At 32.8% G+C, this 22732-nt stretch overlaps 1 protein-coding gene across 2 annotated transcripts in view; it reads right to left on the reverse strand.

Moving 5' to 3' along the window:
* Positions 1-879: 879 nt before the first annotated feature.
* The window catches only part of LOC139514217 (mitochondrial import inner membrane translocase subunit Tim9-like), a 35305-nt gene continuing 13452 nt past the window's right edge, over positions 880-22732 (reverse strand). For both annotated transcript variants that reach the window (XM_071303066.1, XM_071303067.1), the window contains exons 3-4: positions 20305-20400; positions 880-1104 (exon numbers count right to left, since the gene is read on the reverse strand). In XM_071303066.1, coding sequence (XP_071159167.1) covers positions 976-1104; positions 20305-20400 — 225 coding nt within the window. In that variant the 3' untranslated portion in view covers positions 880-975. The remainder of the gene's footprint in view (positions 1105-20304; positions 20401-22732) is intronic.

Below are 22732 nucleotides of genomic sequence, written 5' to 3' on the forward strand. Positions count from 1 at the left end.
ATATACATATATATGTCTCTGCTTTCAGGTATAGAAATGTGATTTTTTTTCCGAGACAAATGCTTTGATTATCGTAATGACCACTCAAAATTTCAATCGACCAGTATTTGCCGGTTTTGCCAGTATTTCACGGTATTTACCACTGGCATGCTCAATACTAGTATTGACTGCTTTTTGGCATAAATTGTAAAACGATTTCCTGTTGTTATTTTGTTTTCCTCTTAAAGTTGGACTGTTTGTCTATGTTTTCGTTTGTAACCCGGATTGGTTTTCTCACAATTGATTTATGACTTTTGAACAGCGGTATACTACTGTTGCCTTTTACATTTAACTCATCAATATCTGCTGATTGTTTCTTGCTGATCATTTTAAAAGACAAAGATCTTTTTCAACAAGGGGTCGTCAGACATTTTCAAGGTAATTAATTATTTGTAGATCTTGTCTTGTTGGTTCTTCTTTCTAATTCATAATTCATCTATTTATTCAAGTTTTCAGATATAAGTAAATAATGCTGAAAATTTGGGCAAAACAAAAACACAATTAAATGGCAATAAGTCAATAACTCAAATCACTGTCTGGAAACCAAAGGTAAGCTTCATTTTTTTACATAAATAAGGCCGTTAGTTTTCTCGTTTGAATTGTTTTACATTGTCTTATCGGGGCCTTTTGTAGCTGACTATGCGGTATGGGCTTTGCTCATTGTTGAAGGCCGTACGGTGATGTCTCTTTCATTTTGGTCTTTTGTGGATAGTTGTCTCATTGGCAATCATACCACATCTTCTTTTTTATATTCGTCGTCTCACAAGTTGGCTGAAATTGGTCAAGTGGTAATACAAAATGTATCACAAATATAGCCCACAAGGCGGGGACGATACAATATTAAAGGACATACATGATTTAATGCATATCAAAATCTTTGAAGTATTCAATAATTTTTAGTATTGTTCAGTGATTCAGTTTAATTGAATGCTAAAATCAGGTCCCTGACACATTTCTTACAGGTGTTGAGGCTTCAGATTGCTGCAGCTGATATTCTTGAAATCTTTGTGAAATCCTTTGTGTCATCTTGAGATATTTTTCTAGGCAATTTAGGGCACAGTTATTCTGAAAATATAACAAATCCATAAAGAACAAGCATTCTATAAGTATTGCATGGCAATACATAGTCCCCTACTTGTTAAAAATTCTTTGTATTGCAAAAAATTATAATTTGATCTATAACTTGTCATGGTATAAACTTTAAAACAAATATCAAGTCAACATCTTATAGCATGAAAAACTAGAGGCTCCAAGGAGCCTGTGTCGATCACATGATATTTTAATTTAGAATTGATGAAATAACGGTAGGTCTTTTCACCACCGAACACCACCGCACACCGCCGAACACCCCAAAAGTTTATTATTTTGTCTTTTATCGTTATCAATGTGAATTCAATATAATATTCAAGTTATTAATTCAACAAATCAGAAGATTAAAGTCCAAATATCTACAGAAAACAGAAAGGAAGAGTCTTATAACACCCCCACTTTTTGAACTCCGCTGACCCTCATGGACACCTCAAATATACTTTGTTCCATTTTTTCTTCTTCTAACTCTTCTATAAAATAGTTGTACCAATAATAATAAAAGAGAAAAATATCAAAATCTAACCAATGAACAGAGATCCAGGATACTTGAACTGATTACTAATTATGAATATATAATTGAATTTTATAACACACACAATGTAATCCGGAAAGTGATGAATCCGGAGACGTTTTTCTTATATTAATTTTCGATTTTAAAATAAAAATAATGCCCATAAAAATCGAAAAATTGATTAAATTATATCATGTATATGTAATTTAATTTATTTTATCGTTTTATTGTATAATATCAAAGTTTTTCTTAGTGATTGAAATAATGTAACCGTTATACTTTTGCACTAGTTTCAGAGATAAGTCAATAACTGCATTTTCCCACTATGTTCTGTTTTAAGCCTTGTCTAGCATGTTGGTTGGCAGGCAGGGTCATCGGACACATTTTTGAAACCTAAACACCCTAATGCTCATTTGTGGCCAAGTTTGGTTAAATTTGTCTGAAATTATTTCAGGAGATGATTTTTTGTAAAATTTTGGTAATGTTGACTTATTTGTAGATCTTACTTTGCTTAACATTATTGATATTTCTATCAGATAGCTATAATAATATTCAAATAATAACCAAAAACAACAACAAAAAAAACACCTTAAAATTACTAACTCAGGGGCAACAACCTAACAAGAGTTTGTCCTCTTCGTCAGATAATTTCTGGACAAATATATCTTAACATGATGAACATTTTTATCTGCATCAAATTTGCTCTCAATGCTATAGGTTGCACTTTGTAAATACAGCTATTTCTCAAACCACGCCTCTTTTGGGGAGATCTACAATATTCATAGAAAATTAATTTTATTTACATACTGGTTCCTATTTATGCTCTCTGTGTTCCATCTCACAGAGACATAACTTGGGAATGTTACCAGTAAATATACATGTGCATATTGTTTGAATTATAATCTGTGGTAACCCTTAATTTGAGGTAGGGGTAGTTATGAAAATTAGTGCTAGTTTAAACTCTGAGAAGTTCAGGGCATATAAACGTTAAAAATATGCCGCACAGCCCTATATTTTGACCTTTGAAAAAAACTTTCAATTCCAGGAGAAGATTTTTTTCAAAACTTCATAGTAAAAGTGGTACAGTTTAAGCCGTAAAAGGAGTTTCTATGGGAAATTGCATTGTCAATATTTAAGATATAAGCCAACTAGATGCTCAAAAGGTCGCAGGTTTATACAACCGCAGAGGTTGAACCCTGAACAGTTGGGGCAAGTATGGACACAACATTCAAGCTGGATTCAGCTCTAAATTTGGATTGTGATTAAATAGTTGACACAGCATAGGTTTCTGACACAGAATGAATGTGATCTAATGAATTAAAAAAAAAATTTTGCCTTTGAGCAATTCACTATGCTGTTGAATATCAATCCTCTCAAAAAATGTTTGAAGAAATTTTCTTTTTATTTATGAAATCTGAAATGAGAAAAGAGAAAATTTGACACCCCCCCCCAATTTTTTTTTCACATCCCCCTATCCCTTATTCCAAAACTGATCTCAATTCAAATTTCTAACGGAGTTTGAAACAATAACTACTCATTTAAATACATCATAAAATATTAAAATATAAAAAAAGTGCTTGTAATCACTGAATGGTAAAGATTGTTTTAATTTATAAGTTGGTAGTAAAAGTGAATATACATTGAATATTATATCAAACAATGATTTAAGTTGATTCAATTGCTATTCTGGACAAAGAAAGATAACTCCAATTTTCAAAAAATATTTCATAAAAATTGCAATTGAAAATTTCTTGCTATTGCGCAATATTGTGCAATTAGATATTTCTTGCTATTGTGCAATACTGTTCAATTGAAGATTTCTTGCTATTGCACAATACTGTGCAATTGAAGATTTCTTGCTATTGTGCAATACTGTGCAATTGAAAATTTCTTGCTATTGCACAATACTGTGCAATTGAAGATTTCTTGCTATTGTGCAATAATGTGCAATTAAAAATTTCTTGCTATTGCACAATACTTAATATAATAATGTTGGACCCCAATTTGGACCAACTTGAAAACTTGGCCCATAATCAACCAGATGCTCTGCAGGGCGCAGCTTTATACAACCGCAGAGGTTGAACCCTGAATAGTTGGGGCAAGTATGGACACAACATTCAAGCCGGATTCAGCTCTAAATTTGAATTGTGATTAAATAGTTGACACAGCATAGGTTTCTGACACAGAATGAATGTGGTCTAAATGAACATAAAATTTTTGTTTTGCCTTTGAGCAATTCACTATGCTGTTGAATTTTAATCCTCTCAAAAAATGTTTGAAGAAATTTTCTTTTTATTTATGAAATCTGAAATGAGAAAATTTGACACCCCCCCCCCCCCCCCCCAATTTTTTTTTTCACATCCCCCTTTCCCTTTTTCCAAAACTGATTTCAATTCAATTTTCTACTGGAGTTTGCAACAATAACTACTCATTTAAATACAGCATAAAATACTAAAAATGGAAAAAAAGTGCTGGTTATCACTGAATGGTAAAGATTGTTTTAATTTATCAGTTGGTAGTAAAAGTGAATATACATTGTATATTGTATAAAACAATGATTTAAGTTGATTCAACTACTATTCTGGACAAAGAAAGATAACTCCAATTGGACCAACTTGAAAACTTGGCCCATAATCAAAAATCTAAGTACATGTTTAGATTCAGCAATATCAAAGAAGCCCAAGAATTCAATTTTTGTTAAAATCAAACTTAAGTTTAATTTTGGACCCTTTGGACTTTAATGTAGAGTAATTTGAAAACGGGAACAAAAATTAAGAATCTACATACACAGTTAGATTTGGCATATCAAAAAACCCCAATTATTCAATTTTTGATGAAATCAAACAAAGTTTAATTTTGGACCCCGATTTGAACCAACTTGAAAACTGGGCCAATAATCAAAAATCTAAGTACATTTTTAGATTCAGCATATCAAAGAACCCCAATGATTCAATTTTTGTTAAAATCAAACTAAATTTAATTTTGGACCCTTTGGACCTTAATGTAGACCAATTTGAAAACATGACCAAAATATTTTGGACCCTTTTGACCCCTAATTCGTTGGGACCAAAATTCCCAAAATCAATCCAAACCTTCCTTTTGTGGTCATAAACCTTGTGTTAAAATTTCATAGATTTCTATAAACTAATACTAAAGTTATTGTGCAAAAACCAAGAAAAATGCTTATTTGGTACCTGTTTTTGGTCCTTAATTCCTAAACTGTTGGGACTAAAACTCCCAAAATCAATCCCAACCTTCCTTTTCTGGTTATAGACCTTATGTTAAAATTTCAAAGATTTCTGTTTACTTATAGTAAAGTTATTGTGCGAAAACCAAGAAAAATGCTTATTTTGGACCTGTTTTTGGCCCCTCATTTCTAAACTGTTGGGACTAAAACTCCCAAAATCAATCCAGACCTTCCATTTGTGGTCATAGACCTTATGTTAAAATTTCAAAGATTTATGTTTACTTATACTTAAGTTATTGTGCGAAAACCAAGAAAAATGCTTATTTGGGCTCTTTTTGGCCCCTTATTCCTAAACTGTTGGGACCAAAACACCCAAAATCAATCCAAACCCTTCCTTTTATGGTCATAAACCTTGTGTTTAAATTTCATAGATTTCTATTTACTTTTACTTAAGTTAGAGTGTGAAAACCAAATGTCTTTGGATGACGACGACAGACGACAACAACGACGCCAACGTGATACCAATATACAACCAAAAAATTTTGCAGTCGTATAAAAACTGCATTTAACTCCTATGTTCTATTTTTAGCTATGTCGGCCATGTTGATTGGCCGGTGGTTCGTCAGACACATTTTCAAAACTACTCTAATAATAATTGTAAGCAAGTTTGGTTAAATTTGTCTCAGTAGTTTCAGAGAAGAAGATTTTTGTAAAATTACAAAATTTACCAAAAGTTATATCAGGATAATAACTCTTTAAAGGGTCAAGTGACCATTTTGTTCATGTTCACACTTATTTGCAGATTCTTACGTTGCTGAACATTATTGATGTTTACAGTTTATCTCTATATGAGACAATATCTGAAAAAAATGTCTTTAGGCCCGGTATTTTAATAGCAAAAATCAAGGAACACACATTGAGGATCTAGGAACTGTTGTCTGTAATTCAAACAATTCTTAAACGTGGTAACAATGGCAATTTTAAAAAGGGTACAAAAAAAATCCAGTTCTTTCTTGTTACCAAAGTGAATCAATTTAAACAAAAATCTAATTAGAATAAGGAATAAGTTTAAGACACTATTTGTGGTTTACTAGAATATCCTTCAATAGTTAATTATTGATTTTAGCATTTGCAATACAAAAGGTTTAGAAATATACTAAATATATTCAGATATGTTGGTAGCATTAAAGAATCTTGAGTAACAGGACAACGATAACAGGAGAGAGTTGGTAACAGAAAGGATTTTTTTCTCAAAAAAATGCTTTATTTTATAGTTTAAGAAAAATACATCATTTCAGATTGGTCACAATTGGAAGATAACAGCAAACAATGTCATTTATCCTTTGAAACTGTATTTGCAAGATTAGTGGAAGATATTAGCAAGCAAAATCAAGGGAATTGTGCAAATGATGATACAAGCATGAAAATTAGCACGAAGCATCATAGATGGAAAATCTGCCTAGGTAATGAAAAATTCTAAAATAAATTCCTTTCTGTTACTATCTACTATACTAGAATTGCACTCTGTTCTCTGCTGTTATCAAAGAAAAAAAACCTATTTTTTCATTCAATATACTGTATATTATTTTGAAATTTATTCAATATGGTGATGATAACTTATATTAAATGAAATAGTTGGCATATAGTAGATTAACTTTTTGATTAATCAGTGAAATTGTCTTGAACATCCTTCCTGTTATTGATTGTGGTTATGCTGTTATTTTTTATCAGGTAACATGGCAGAACGTAACAGAAAGGAATTACGCAGTACTTTTTGTTCATTTACTCGAATTGTGTAGAAGTTTACTTCCATCTACATATCAATTTGATAAGATACTATAAAATCACATGTACTGTTATAGTGCTGACAATGAAATATTCTCAGAAGGTACACAAAAAGGCTGTAACAGGAGAGAACAACAAAATTATTTTCCCCAAATTCTGATCTTTCGGGAGTTCAGATTTTTCAAACTGGCTGCTATTCACCTAAACATATTGAGTCATACATTCAGGAAATAATGCTCTTCACGTTGCATTACAAGAAATACAGTTTTGGTCTTTCAAACGTGTCCACAGGTGGAAAAATCAAAGTGCTGGATAGCACCTCTGGAAAGTTTGCAACTGTAGCTGTGCATTATTCCAAAAAGGTTATAGACGTGTTTTATTTCAAAAATGTATTTCATCACAGCTTGGATGTTTTAAATTAAACCATTGTCTTGTCAGTAATTATCAAAAATCACGTTTTTCATGTTTGTCATAAAAAGTTTTGATATTTTCTATTGCAACCTAAAACTGTAGATCTAAAATATTGAAATATACAGAAAGCTCTGATAATTTCTTTTTAAGTACCCATGCCATGTCAACATCAAGGGCCTGTGAATTAGTATTTTTCTATTGGTTTAGATCCTTCATATTTGTTTTTAGTAAATTAACACGTAAGTTTTTTTGTTTGAATTGCTTCACATGTTTCCTTTCTGCATGTATATGGTACAGATATTTCTCATTATTGACGAGCATATGGTGACCTATAGTTATTAATACATTTTCCTCCTTTGAACTCTTTTTGATAGCATTGATTCTTTACAAAAAATACCACATCCTTTTTTTTTATAAATAAGACAGTTACAGTAACTTAAATCAATACAAATGTAATGAAAGTGAATTTATATTAAAGGCTTTTATCTAAAATAGGGAACGTGTTCATCGGACACAAATGATGCCCCCGCTAGCATTAATGTTATAAAGGGTCACAACTCAAGAACTGTAAATGTGCATGACGCTACCAAAATGTGTACTTGATCTGAGTTATGGGGTAATAAGCATTGTGTATACATTCTAATTACACAGTATTGCGCAATAGATTTGTTAGATCTTGACATTTGTTTTGTGTCAGAAACCTATATATTATGTCAAAAATTTGATCGCAATCCAAATTCAGAGCTATATCAAGCTTGAATGTTGTGTCCATACTTGCCCCAACTGTTCAGGGTTTCGACCTCTGTGGTCGTATAAAGATGTGCCCAGCGGAGCATCTGGTTCCATTTGTAACGAGGCTAAACCCTAGAGCAGTAAAAATTACTCCACCAAAATTCAAGATTGATCTTTGTTTTATTGTTAAAAGTATTAACACTGTATAAATTTCATAACATTTGGTTGAGCGAACTGAAGTTAGATAACTAAAACGAAAATAGTCAGCAATTTTTTACATATGTAAAGGGGCATAACTCTAAAATGGTATAACTATCGCCACCAAAATTCAAACTTGATCAGTGCTTGTGGTAATGAGCATTGTGTATACGATTCATAGCATTTGGTTAAGACAAACTAAAGTTAGAGAACAGAAACTAAAATTTCAAGCAACTTTCCTTTTTGTAAAGTAGCATAAAATGCTAGAATGGTAAGTGACGCAACTAAAATTCAAACTTGACTTGTGAATTGTGGTTATAAGCATTGCGTATAAGTTTCATACAATTTGGTTCAGGCAAACTAAAGTAAGAGAACAGAAACGAATTTTTGGATGTACGGAGGTACATGTACGTACAAGTAAGGGAAGGACATACATACTTACAGCAGAACAAGGATAAAACTCAATACGGTGGGAGCATAACAACAGCAGTATGAACACAGGAATAAAAAGTTTATATACACTAGATTCATAGAGGCGCTTATAACCTGTAACACATTTAGTTACTGTTGTGAAAATAAGCATTGTCTTATGAGTTAAGAACATTTGAGAATTTTTGTTTTAAGCCATTCATTTGATATATTACGGTAATCATTGCCTCTGTGTTTGGGTGACAAAGCAATTGAAATCTATTAATATAGGGCATGGTATGCCTTAAAACTTTTCCAGATGCACAGGCCGCTGTTTGTCTGTAATCTATCTAAATTTTGAGGTGAAAATGCAGCCATTTTAGCCAAAGGGTACACATCATGAACCTTATAATCATTTCTATAGAACTTGTCTTGATACCCTGAGCTATAATATTCGAAGAAGTGGATGCTGACTCGGTTGCTTTTAATACGGATGCTATATGATACGAATTTACAATAATACACCAGATGTGGTATGATGTAAATTATTGGAAGAAGACCGTGAAGAAGAACTGACGTTGGGTCAATGTTTTTCTGCTGTCAGTTTGATCCACTTGAGCATGCTGAACGAGTAAAGTTCCTTATATCCACTTTGGAATGTGAAACAATTAGTATTTAAATAACGGAATTAAGTTTTCAAATGATTTTTGGCATCAAAATCTTCCGATCGATGTTTAGACAAAAACAATGCATTTTTTTTAATTTATTTTTTTATTAAAGCCGGTCATTTTTACCTTTACTCAACCTTGGCGTGAGACGTTAGACATATAATATAATTATCGAGTATTTTATATTCTTTCACCTGTGTTTTGTTTAAACAAACCATTATCACTTTTCAATTATCCGACGGCTTGGTCAAAATGTCAACTTGTTCTCGCATTTTAATCAGTCATTCCCGATTCTTTCGATACACTCGGGATTTTACCACGTTTACGTACGTACATATAGTAAACAGGTAAAAGTAGAGCGGGGAAATGTTCATTCATGAAATATTCATGAATGAATGAAAACGCAATCTCGCGTAGATTTCTTGTGATTTTCTCTACAGCGCATGGCAGATCCGCGAAGTAGTGTTTGTAATACTCATTTTTTTAAAATGAAGTTAAATTCATCTGAATCGTCGGTGAATATTCATTTCTTTTTATTCAAGCTGTAATCTTTTCAGTCAAAACAGTACTTACTCAAAATTTTAAAAGAATCTTCCAAGAATCAGAACTCAAACACTAGTACTACACTATCTCGGAGCAGAATATATTGCGATAATCTGTCAACCGGAAGTTTGAGACCGACGCCTAAGGAAAGTAGCAATAGCAAGCTATAGCAAACTTTCCAAAAAACCAGTGGTAACAGGAGGGAAATAGTAACCCCTGGGGACAACATTTAAAAGACCTTTAAAAATGCAAAATTTTCTTACATGCTTTAGTTATAACAAAATAAGACCAGTAATAGAGAAGTTTTATATATAATCTATCAGATTTATGAAAATCGGAAGGCTGTTTACTTAAAATTTAGATATTCTTTGAATGATTTAATTTTCAGAAAATAACAGGGGACAATATGATTTTTGGAAGGTTGACCATTTAAATCATAATATTTTATAAGAAATATTAAAAAGAATGATTAAGCGGGTGCAGTTGGTGCATTATATACTCTAGTTAATACTAAAACTTAAAATTTTCCAAAAAGATGCCTGAATAAAAAAATAATTGCTGGTGAAAGATGGGACATGGAAATTAGACTTTTTCAAATATTGTTTCATCTATATTAATATTCAAGATAATCAAAACTGCAAAATTTCCTTTAAATTACCAATTCAGGGGCAGCAACCCAACAAAAGGTTCAGAAGCTTATAAAATGTTCAAGATAGATAGATTTTAACCTGATAAACAATTTTAAACCTAGTTAAGATTGCTCTAAATAATTTGGTTTAAGAGATATATGCTAAAATCTTCATTTTACCCCTATGTTCTATTTTCAGCCATGTTGGCCATCTTGGTTGGTAGGCCAAGTCATCAGACAAATTTTAAACTAAATACCCCAATGATGATTTTAACCAAGTTTGGTTAAATTTTGCCAAGTAATTTCAGAGAAGAAGATATTTGTAAAAATTAACATACACTTTTAAAAGTGATGAGAAAAGCTTACTTGGCCCTTTGGGACATGTGAGCAAAAAAGTGATGAAAGAGGGACGAAAGATACCAAAGGGACAGTCAAACTCATAAATCGAAATATAAACTGACAAGGCCATGGCTTAAAATGAAAAAGACAAACAGACGAACAATAGTTCACATGACACAACATAGAAAACTAAAGAATAAACAACACGAACCCCACCAAAAACTAGTGGTGATCTCAGGTGCTCCAGAAGGGTAAGCAGATGTGGCACCCATCGTGTTGATTATGTAATAACAAATTTGGTAAATAGTCTAATTCGGTAGGTCACATTCATGAAAGGGAAGGGGATTGTAGTTACGACGTAAGGAACATATCCGATATCATTTGTGAAACGGTTATTCCATAACGGTCAACCAACTTGTGATGGCGTCCGTAAAATTTACGAAGGGATGATTTCAACTTCACCATTTGGAACTCTTGGTTTAATAGCTTCCTTGTGAGCAGCAACCCTCTATCAAGAAAATCATGATATGAAATGCAAGCCTGGGAATATCTTATCAATTGGGAGAATATACCCCGTATGTAGGTTCTGCTGGAATGTTGCTACTTAGAAATGGAAAGTTCACAATTGGAAAGCTGAAATCATCTCTTTTGTTGATAAGTTTTGTTTTCAATCGACCCTCATTGACAATTTCTAGATGTAAGTCAAGATTTGAGACAGACTTAACTGTATCTGTAGTATCCTGTATCTCTAGTTCGATGGGATAGATGCGTTCCACATAGTCACCAAATTTTGAATTATTTAGTGAAAGAACATCATCTATATTGCAGAAAGTAGAGTTAAAGGATATCGCTAACGTCTTATCTTTCTTCCTAAGAAGTTCCTGCATGAAGTCAGCCTCATAATAATAAAGAAACAAGTCGGCAAGTAGAGGGGCACAATTTGTTCACATTGGAATGTGGACAGTCTGTTGAAAAACACGTCCTCCGAACGTAACAAATATGTTGTCAATCAAGAAATCTAGCATCTTGAAAATATCAGTTTCAGAGAATATTTTGTTTGAATCAGAGTGATCCTTTACAAAGTAGGATTTATCCCTCCCTAAGACAAGATACTTGTATCTACGTTGGACATTCTTTTTTATGAAGCAAAGCAATACCAACTCTTTCAATTTGTCTTTTAGTTTGGAATGTGGGATACTTGTGTAAAGAGTAGAAAAGTCAAATGTTTTAATACTATTACAAGATGAAAGAGAGTTAGATTATATGTACTCTAAAAGATCTTTGGAATTTTTAAGTATAAAAACTGATAACTTAAGTGATTTTTTTAAGTCCAAGGACCATAATTCTGCACAAAATCATTAGACCAGAACTAGATCTGTAACTCATGATAAAACTACATACCAATTTTTAAATCAATATCTTCAAGCATGCCAAACTAGAGGCTCTAAAGAGCCTGAGTTGTTCACCTTGGTCTATGTGCATGCAGCATATTAAACAAATGACACATATTATAGACGAGAATAGAATTCATAATAAAATTGTGTTTTGGTGATGATTATGTGTTTGTCAATCTCACTTTACTGAACATTCTTGCTGTTTACAATTATCTCTATCTATAATGAACTTGGCTCAGAAGTTTCAAAGGAAAACATTTTGTAAACGTTTACAAACATTAAGATAATTTACGAAAATTGTTTAAAATTTTGCTATAAAGAGCAATAACTCCTTAAGGGGTCAATTGACAGTTTTGGTAAAGTTGACTTATTTCTAGATCTTACTTTGCTATACATAACTGCTGCTAACAGTTTATCTCGATCTATTCAGATAATATTGAAGATACATGTAATAACCAACCAAATGCTCTGCAGGGCACAGCTTTATACAACCGCAGAGGTCAAACCCTGAACAGTTTGGGCAAGTATGGACAACATTTAAGCTTGATACAGCTCTGAATTTGGATTGTGATTAAATAGTTGACACAACATAGGTTTCTGACACAGAATTTATGTGGTTTAAGAACTTAAACTTGAAAACTTGAAAATTTTAAATTAGACATTTACCTATTATGGTCCAATATCCAAAATCTAAATACATGGTTAGATTCAGCATATCATAGAACCCCAAGAATTCAATTTTTGATGAAATCAAATAATGTTAAATTTTAGACCCTTTAGACCTCATTGTGGACCAATTTGATAACCCGGACCAAATATTAGAAATCTAAATACATGGTTAGATTTAGCATATTGAAGAACCCCATATATTCAATTTTTGTTGAAATCAAACAAAGTTTCATTTTTGACCCTTTGGACCTTAATGTAGACCAATTTGTAAACAGGACAATACTGTGCAATTGAATGTTTTTTGCTATTGCGCAAAACTGTGCAATTGAAAATTTCTTGCTATTGTGCAATATTGTGCAATTAGATATTTCTTGCTATTGCACAATACTGTGCAATTGAAGATTTCTTGCTATTGCGTTATACTGTGCAATTGAAAATTTCTTGCTATTGCACAATACTTCATATAATGTTGGACCCTGATTTGGACCAACTTGAAAACTGGCCCCTAAATCAAAAATCTAAGTATATGTTTAGATTCAGCATATCAAAGAACCCCAAGAATTCAATTTTTGTTAAAATCAAGCTAAGTTTAATTTTGGACCCTTTGGACCTTAATGTAGACCAATTTGAAAACATGACCAAAAATTAAGAATCTGAATACACGGTTCGATTTGGCATATAAAAAAAACCCAATAATTCATTTTTTGATGAAATCAAACAAAGTTTAATTTTGGACCCTTTTGACCCCTAATTCGTTGGGACCAAAACTCACAAAATCAATCCAAACCTTCCTTTTGTGGTCATAACCCTTATGTTAAAATTTCATAGATTTCTATTTACTTGTACTTAAGTTAGAGTGCGAAAACCAAATGTCTTCGGACTACGACGACGACGACAATGCCAACATATTACCAAAACTGCAAAATTTTCTTAAAATTACTAATTCAGAGGCAGCATCCAAACACAGGTTGCCAGATTTGTTTCAAAAAATTTGAGCAGTTAGATTTTGACTCAATTAACAATTTTACCAATGTCAAATTTGCTCTAAATGCTTTGGTTTCAGATATATTAGCCAAAAACTGCATTTTACCCCTATGTACTACTTTTAGCCATGTTGGCCATCTTGGTTGGTGGGCGGGTCATCGGACACATTTTTAAATTAGATACCGCAATGATGATTGTGGCCAAGTTTGGTTAAATTTGACCCAGTAGTTTCAGGAGAAGATTTTTGTAAAAGTTAACGATGACGATTTTAGAAAAATGGTTAAAAATTGACTATAGAGGGCAATAACTCCTTAAGGGGTCAACTGACAATTTTGGTTATGCTTGACTTATTTATAGATCTTACTTTTCTGAAAATTATTGCTGTTTAAAGTTTATCTCTATCTATAATATTATTCAAAATAATAACTAACTAGAGGCTCTAAAGAGACTGTGTCACTCACCTTGGTCTATGTGCATATTAAATAAAGGATACTGTGATGATGATGGATTCATGACAAAATTGTGTTTTGGTGTTGGTGATATGTTTGTAGATCTTACTTTATTAAACAATCTTGCTGCTTACAATTATCTCTATCTATAAGGCAGCAACCATTTGATTTTCTGGGGGGGGCTATGGTTTTTTTTGGAAAAAAAAGTTTGTTTCCAGTTTTTGGAGAAAAAAATAATTTGTTTTTGGTTCTGAGAAAAAAAAATTGTTTGTTTCACCCTCAGCTGCCACTATATGTAATGCTAAAATTGAAAGAAAAAAATTGTTTTCGACTTGTCGCGAAAAAAATAGATTGTTTTTCGCCGCAGGCGGAAAAAAAAATTTGTCCAGAAAAAAAAACCATAGCCCCCCCCCCCAGAAAATCAAATGGTTGCTGCCTAATGAAATTGGCCCAGAAGTGACAGTGGAAAATATTTCATAACAAGAGGCTGTCACAACGACAGCAAACCGGATTTATTAACATTTATTTGTGTCCTGGCAATATCACAAGAACCATTACTGATGAATGGTGAAAGTGAAAATCGTCAATATCAAATTTGACCTCCATTTTGTCATCAGTATCAACATATTAAAATTTGAAAAGCTTAGATTGAATGGTTCATGAGTAAATGCAACAACGTGAATGGAAACGCCATTTTACGATCTTTCAAGAACCATAACTCCTGAACGGTAAAAGTCAAAATCGTCATTATTGAACTTGACCTCCATTTTGTCATCAGTAACAGCATATTAAAATTTTGGAAGCTTTGGTAGAACAGTTCATGCATAAATGCACGGACACGACTGGAAACTCCATTTTTCAATCTTTCAAGAACCATAACTCCTGAACGGTAAAAGTCAAATTCGTCATTATTGAACTTGACCTCCATTCTGTCATTAGTAACAACATATTAAAATTTGGGAAGCTTTGGTAGAACAGTTCATACGTAAATGCACGGACACGACTGGAAACTCCATTTTTCAATCTTTCAAGAACCATAACTCCTGAACGGTAAAAGTCAAAATCGCAATTATTGAACTTGACCTTTGTATAGTTGTCAGTTATAACATATTAAAATTTTAAAAGCTTTGGTTGAACGGTTCATGAGTTAATGCACAGACAACATTTGATTGTCGCCCGCCCGCCCAGCCGCCCGCCCGCCGTACATCCCCAAATCAATAACCGACATTTTTGTCACAAAAATCCGGTTAAAAATTGTAAAAATTTACAAAATTTATGAACTATGTTAAAAATTGACTATAAAGGACATTAACTCCTTATGGGGCCAATTGACCACTTTGGTCAAGTGGACTTATTTGTAGCTCTTACTTTGTTGTACGTTATTGCTATTTACAGTTTATCTCTATCTATAATAATATTCAAGATAATAATAACTAAAAGCTGCAACAATAACTACTCATTTAAATACATCATAAAATATAAAATGACATACAGTCATGGTTATAATTAATATTAATTAATAACTTCTAAAATGTCTAAATATAAATTTACAGCTGATCATTTCTTAATACATAATTTTCAAGCAGTGTAAGGGAGTTAATCACAAATGTAATTAAGAGTATTCTTTAAATGGAATTGGCTTACCTCCCTTACACTGCTTTTGAATTGTCTAAATTGTGCTTTAAACAGAAAAACCCTTGTTTTTCCCCTTTTATGCATGTAATTGCTCAAAGATTTGAGCCATAACCCCGATAACCATCCCTTTGTAGTATGGAAACTTGTTGTGTAATTTCAGAGAGATTCATACACTTAAACAGTCAAGTTATTGACTGAAAACTACAAAAATGCTTATTTTGGACCTTTTTTGGCCCCTAATTTCTAATCCTTTTGGACTATAACCCCTAAAATCAATCCAAACCTTCTACCTGTGGTAATAAACATAGTGGTACAGTTTCAGATTAATTGAAATACTTATACACAAGTTGATATCCTGAAAGTAGAAAAATGATTGTTTTGGGCCCATAATTCCAAAACGGTTTGAACCATCATCCACAAAATCAATCCCAACCTTCCTTTTGTGGTATTGAACCTTCTTATAAAACAAGAGTGCACACGCTGAAATGTCTCGCCTTCTATACAAACATTGATATTATGTTGATAGTCCTAAGTATAAAGCTTAGTTTTATTACAACTGTCTCATAAACTTAACATTAACCAAGATAACTAAACAAAGACCAATGAACCTTGAAAATGAGGTCAAGGTCAGATGAACCATGCCAGGCAGACATGTACAGCTAACAATGCTTCTATACAACATATATAGTTGACCCATTACTTATAGTTTAAGAAAAATAGACCAAAACACAACCAGGTGCTCCGCAGGGCGCAGCTTTATACGACCGCAGAGGTCGAACCCTGAACAGTTGGGGCAAGTATGGACAAAACATTCAAGCATGATACAGCTCTGAATTTGGATTGTGATCAAATTTTTGACATTACATGGGTTTTTTTTACACAAAACAAATGCCAAGATTTTACAAATCAATTAAAGATTTCTTCTTCAAACTTTTTAAATCTAAAATTAAATAGTTGACACAGCATAGGTTTCTGACACAGAATGAATGTGGTCTAATGAACTTAAAAGGTTTTTTTTGCCTTTGAGCAAATCACTATGCTGTTGAATATTAATCCTCTCAAAAAAATGTTTGAAGAAATTTTCTTTTTATTTATGAAATCTGAAATGAGAAAAATTTAACCCCCCCCCCCCTTTTTTTTCACATCCCCGTTTCCCTTTTTCAAAACTGATATCAATTCAAATTTCTAATGGAGTTTGCAACAATAACTACTCATTTAAATACATCATAAAATATTAAGATGTAAAAAAACTGCTTGTTATCACTGAATGGTAAAGATTATTTAAATTTATCAGTTGGTAGTAAAAAGTGTATATACATTGTATATTGTATATAACAAAGATTTAAGTTGATTCTGGACAAAGAAAGATAACTCCAATTAAAAAAAATTCTTGCTATTGCACAAATAGGATATTTCTTGCTTACTATTCTGGACAAAGAAAGATAACTCTAATTAAAAAAAAATTTGCTATTTCACAATATTGTGCAATTAGATATTTCTTGCCATTGCACAATACTGTGCAATTGAAAAGACTTGCTATTGCACAATACTTAATATAATAATTTTAGATCCTGATTTGGACCAACTTGAAAACTGGGCCCATAATCAAAAATCTAAGTACATGTTTAGATTCAGCATATCAAAGAGGCCCAAGAATTCAATTTTTGTTAAAATCAAACTTAGTTTAATTTTGGACCCTTTGGACTTTAATGTAGAATTTGAAATTTGAAAACAGGACCAAAAATGAAGAATCTACATACACAGTTAGATTTGGCATATCAAAGAACCCCAAGGATTCAATTTTTGATGAAATCAAACAAAGTTTAATTTTGGACCCTTTGGACCTTAATGTAGACCAATTTGAAAACTGGACCAAAAAAACTTCAATAATCAAGAATCTAAGTACATTTTTAGATTCAACATATCAAAGAACCCAACCGATTCATTTTTTGTCAAAATCAAACTAAGTTTAATTTTGGACCCTTTGGACCTTAATGTAGACCAATTTGAAAACGGGACCAAAAGTTGAGAATCTACATATACAGTTAGATTCGGCATATCAAAGAACCCCAATTATTCAATTTTGATGAAATCAAACAAAGTTTAATTTTGGACCCTTTGGGCCCCTTTTTCCTAAACTGTTGGGACCAAAACTCCCAAAATCAATACCAACCTTCCTTTTATGGTCATAAGCCTTGTGTTTAAATTTCATAGATTTGTATTTACTTATACTAACATTATAGTGCGAAAACCAAGAAAAATGCTTATTTGGGTCCCTTTTTGGCCCCTAATTCCTAATCTGTTGGGTCCTAAACTCCCAAAATAAATACCAACCTTCCTTTTGTGGTCATAAACATTGTGTATAAATTTCATAGATTTCCATTTACTTAACCTAAGGTTATTGTGCAAAAACCAAGAAAAATGCTTATTTGGGCCCTTTATTGGCCCCTTATTCCTAAACTATTGAAACCAAAACTCCCAAAATCAATCCCAATCTTTCTTTTGTGGTCATAAACCTTGTGTCAAAATTTCATAGATTTCTATTAACTTAAACTAAAGTTATGGTGCGAAAACCAAGAAAATGCTTATTTGGGCCCTTTTTGGCCCCTTATTCCTAAAATGTTGGGACCAAAACTCCCAAAATCAATACCAACCTTCCTTTTATGGTCATAAACCTTGTGTTAAAATTTCATAGATTTCTATTCACTTTTACTAAAGTTAGAGTGCGAAAACTAAAAGTATTCGGACGCCGGACGACGACGACGACGACGACGACGACGACGACGACGACGACGACGACGACGACGACGACGACGACGACGACGCAGACGCCAACGTGATAGCAATATACGACGAAAATTTTTTCAAAATTTGCGGTCGTATAAAAACTTAACACTGTGCAATGAACCGTCAAAATGAGGTCACCGTCAAATAAAACCTGCGCGACTGACATAAAGATCATAAAATATTTCCATACACCAAATATAGTTGACCTATCGCATACAGTATTAGATAAAAAGACCAAAACTCAAAAACTTAACTTTGACCACTGAACCATGAAAATGAGGTCAAGGTCAGACGACACCTGCCAGTTGGACATGTACACCTTACAGTCCTTCCATACACCGAATATACTAGACCTATTGCTTATAGTATCTGAGATATGGACTTGACCACCAAAACTTAACCTTGATCACTGATCCATGAAATGAGGTCGAGGTCACGTGAAAACTGTCTGACAGACATGAGGACCTTGCAAGGTACGCACATACCAAATATAGTTATCCTATTACTTATAATAAGAGAGAATTCAACATTACAAAAAATTTGAACTTTTTTTTCAAGTGGTCACTGAACCATGAAAATGAGGTCAAGGACATTGGACATGTGACTGACGGAAACTTCGTAACATGAAGCATCTATATACAAAGTATGAAGCATCCAGGTCTTCCACCTTCTGAAATATAAAGCTTTTAAGAAGTGAGCTAACACCACCGCCTTACCGCCGCCGCCTTACCACCGCCGCCGCCGCCTCCGGATCACTATCCCTATGTCGAGCTTTCTGCAACAAAAGTTGCAGGCAGAGATCCATTCACTTAAACTAAAGTTATTGTCCGGACACCAAATGTGTCTTCGGACGAAGCAGACAACAACATCATACCATTATACGATCCCAAAAACAATTTTGCAGTCGTATAAAAACAGCAAAATTTCCTTAAAATTACCAATTTCTGGGCAGCAACCCAACAACGGGTTCTCGGATTGATCTGGAAATTTCAGAGCAGATAGATCTTGACCTAATGAACAAGTTTACCCCCTGTCAGATTTGCTCTAAATGCTTTTGTTTCAGAGATATAAGCCAAAATCTACATTTTACCCCGATGTTCTATTTTTAGCAATGGTGGCCATCTTGGTTGATTGACCAGGTCATTGCACACATTTTTTAAACTAGATACCCCAATGATGATTGTGGCCATTGTGGCCAAGTTTGGTTAAATTTTGCCTAGTAGTTTTAGAGGAGAAGATTTTTGTAAAAGTTTACATACAACGAAGGACTTACAGACGAAAGACAACGAACATAGGACGACGACGGCAAGTGATGAGAAAAGCTTACTTGGCCATTCGTACCAGTTGAGCTAAAAAGAGTGTGGAAAACTGATTATTTTAGTGAATTTTCTAAATCAAAGTAGCATAACTCTGCACAAAGTCATAAGAACATTTTCACTGAACTAGTATACATATTTTAGGGGCCAGCTGAAGGATGCTTCAGGGTGCAGGAATTTCTCGCTGCATTGAAGACCTATTGGTGACCTTCTGCTGTTGTCTGTTCTATGGTCGTGTTGTTGTCTCTTTTACACATTTCCCATTTCCATTCTCAACTTTATTTAAGGGTTCAATGAGATCTGATTTATATTTGCACATTCCCCATTTCCATTCTCAACTTTATTAAAGGGTTCAATGAGATCTGATTTATATTTGGAATATTAAACAATTTCTTATAGAATTGGTTATGGCATCATCCCAATGTGCAGATACAAAATTGTGCAATGCAACATAAATATAGTAAAGATAAATCTGAACAGTCTAGCTCTTATGATAAAAATTTCTACACAAATTTATTAAATATAATCTTACTTCAGCCTTCAGTACAGTTCTTGTAGTGAAATCTTTTGCACAGTCAATGAAACACATTTCAGTCAATCTGTTATATTGTGATAAAAATTCTTTGAACTGAAAAGTAATATTTGAGCTATTTAGGTACAATATCAAATTTTAGAGAAAAACCACCATAAAAACTAGAGGCTCTAAAGAACCTGTGTCTCACCTTGGTATTTGTTCATACTTAACAAAGAACATACATAATAGATGAGAATACAATTCATGACAAAATTATGTTTTGGTGATGATGATGTGTTTGTCAATCTTACTTTTCTGAACATTCTTGCTGTTTACAATGAACTTGGCTCAGTAATTTCAAAAGAAAATATTTTGTAAAAGTTTACAAAAATTTACATAATTGTTTAAAATTTACTATAAAGAGATATTTTTAGATCTTACTATGCTAAACCTTATTACTGTTTGCAGTTTATCTCTATCTATAATAATATTCAAGATAATAACCAAAAACTGCAAAATTTCCTTAAAATTACTTATTTGGGGGCAGCAACCCAGCAACTGCTAAAAATAAATAAACAGCCAATCACCTCAAGATAATCATCATTTCTTAATACATAATCTACAAGCAGTGTAAATAAAGGCAACAGTAGTATACCGCTGTTCAAACTCATAAATTCATGGACAAAAAATAAAATCGGGGTAACAAACTAAAACTGAGGGAAACGCATAAATATAAGAGGAGAACAACAACACAACACTACAATGTAACACACACAGAAACGGACCAAGCATCAGACAAAATCCCACGAGAATAACAAATATAACATCAAAACCAAATACAAGAATTTGGGATAGACAAGTACCGTGACACGTCTTATCACAATGTCAATTTACACTCAAAAATAAGAGAAAACAAACGACGCAACATTAAATTGTAACACACACAGAAACGAACTATAATATAACAATGGCTATATTCCTGACTTGGTACAGGACATTTTTAAAAGAAAAAATGGTGGGTTGAACCTGGTTTTGTGGCATGCCAAACCTCGCACTTTAATGGCAATGTTAAATATAACATTGAAATGACAACATAATATTACAGGACTACAATACAAATAAATAGGAGAACGTATTAGACAAGACTCACTAGTGACGCCCAGATATAAAAGATCCAAAGCGGAAAAAAAGTACAAAGTTGTACAGCACTGAAGATCAAAAGTTGAAAAAGGTTGTGTCAAATACGGCTATGTTTTTATGCTTGGGATGAAGTGTAAGGGAGGTAATCAAGCATTATTCTTTAAATTAATTTGGATTATCTCCCTTACAATGCTCTTAAATTGTCTTAACTGTCTTTCAACCAGAAAAACCCTTGTTTTTTCCAATTTTTTTTGCCCCTAATTCCTAATTGGTTTGAGCCATAACCCCTAAAAGTGAATCCTAAGCATCCCTTTTTAGTATGGAAATTTGTGGTATAATTTCAGAGAGATTCATACACTTAAACACAAGTTATTGTCTGGATACTACAAAAATGCTTATTTGGGCCCCTTTTTGGCCCCTAATTCCAAAACAATTGGGACCATAACCCCAAAACCAATCCCAATCTTCCTTTAATGGTTATAAACTAGTGTTAAAATTTTATTGATTTCTATTTACTTATACTAAAGTTTTTATCTAGAAACCAACCGTCTTTTGGACGAAGCTGACGACCACAACGTGAAAGCAATAAACAACCAAATTTTTTTAATTTTTTGCAGTTGAAAAAACAGAACAAGGAATCAGAGCTTTGCATGATTAAATTACATTCCTAAATCTTAAATAATTTTAAAACTTTTGTAACAGCAAATTTTGATAACACAAAATCTGTATTTTCATGCCTATCAGTCCATCATCAGAGGCATCAATCAACTTAGTGGAAGTAATAAAATAAATGGTAACAATTTTTTCTGCACCAGATGAGCATTGAACTTTGACAACTGATCAATAGAATGAGGTCAAGATAAGGTAAATCCTACATGACAGACGTGTAGACATTAGGCCAAATAAAGTATTTGTGTGGTTCCAGTTTCCTGAGTGACCCTCATAGGATTTCTCTGGTTTTTTTTAGAAATGAACTTTATCATGTACTTAATAGGAAAATAAAATTTAAAAAAATGGGGTCACCGTTCATTTAAGCTCACAATCTGCCCTCAAAAGAAGCAAGCATTTTTGTTATTGTAATATAGGAAAAGGTGTACTGACATAAGTGGTCTCTAAAGTTTTCATTAGTAGAAGCCATATTACATTTAATTACCATATGTGTATCAGCGGGAAAAATGTAACAGCATAAAAATATAGGGTGCAATCAACAGTTTTTTTCTATGACGTCATATTTTGAGGGACCATGCATAAGTGACGGGCCTAAGTGGTGGACTGATTAATAAAGATACTTGTATAAAACTAGATA

Source organism: Mytilus edulis, chromosome 3 (genome assembly GCF_963676685.1).
Source record: "Mytilus edulis chromosome 3, xbMytEdul2.2, whole genome shotgun sequence".
NCBI lineage: Eukaryota > Metazoa > Mollusca > Bivalvia > Mytilida > Mytilidae > Mytilus > Mytilus edulis.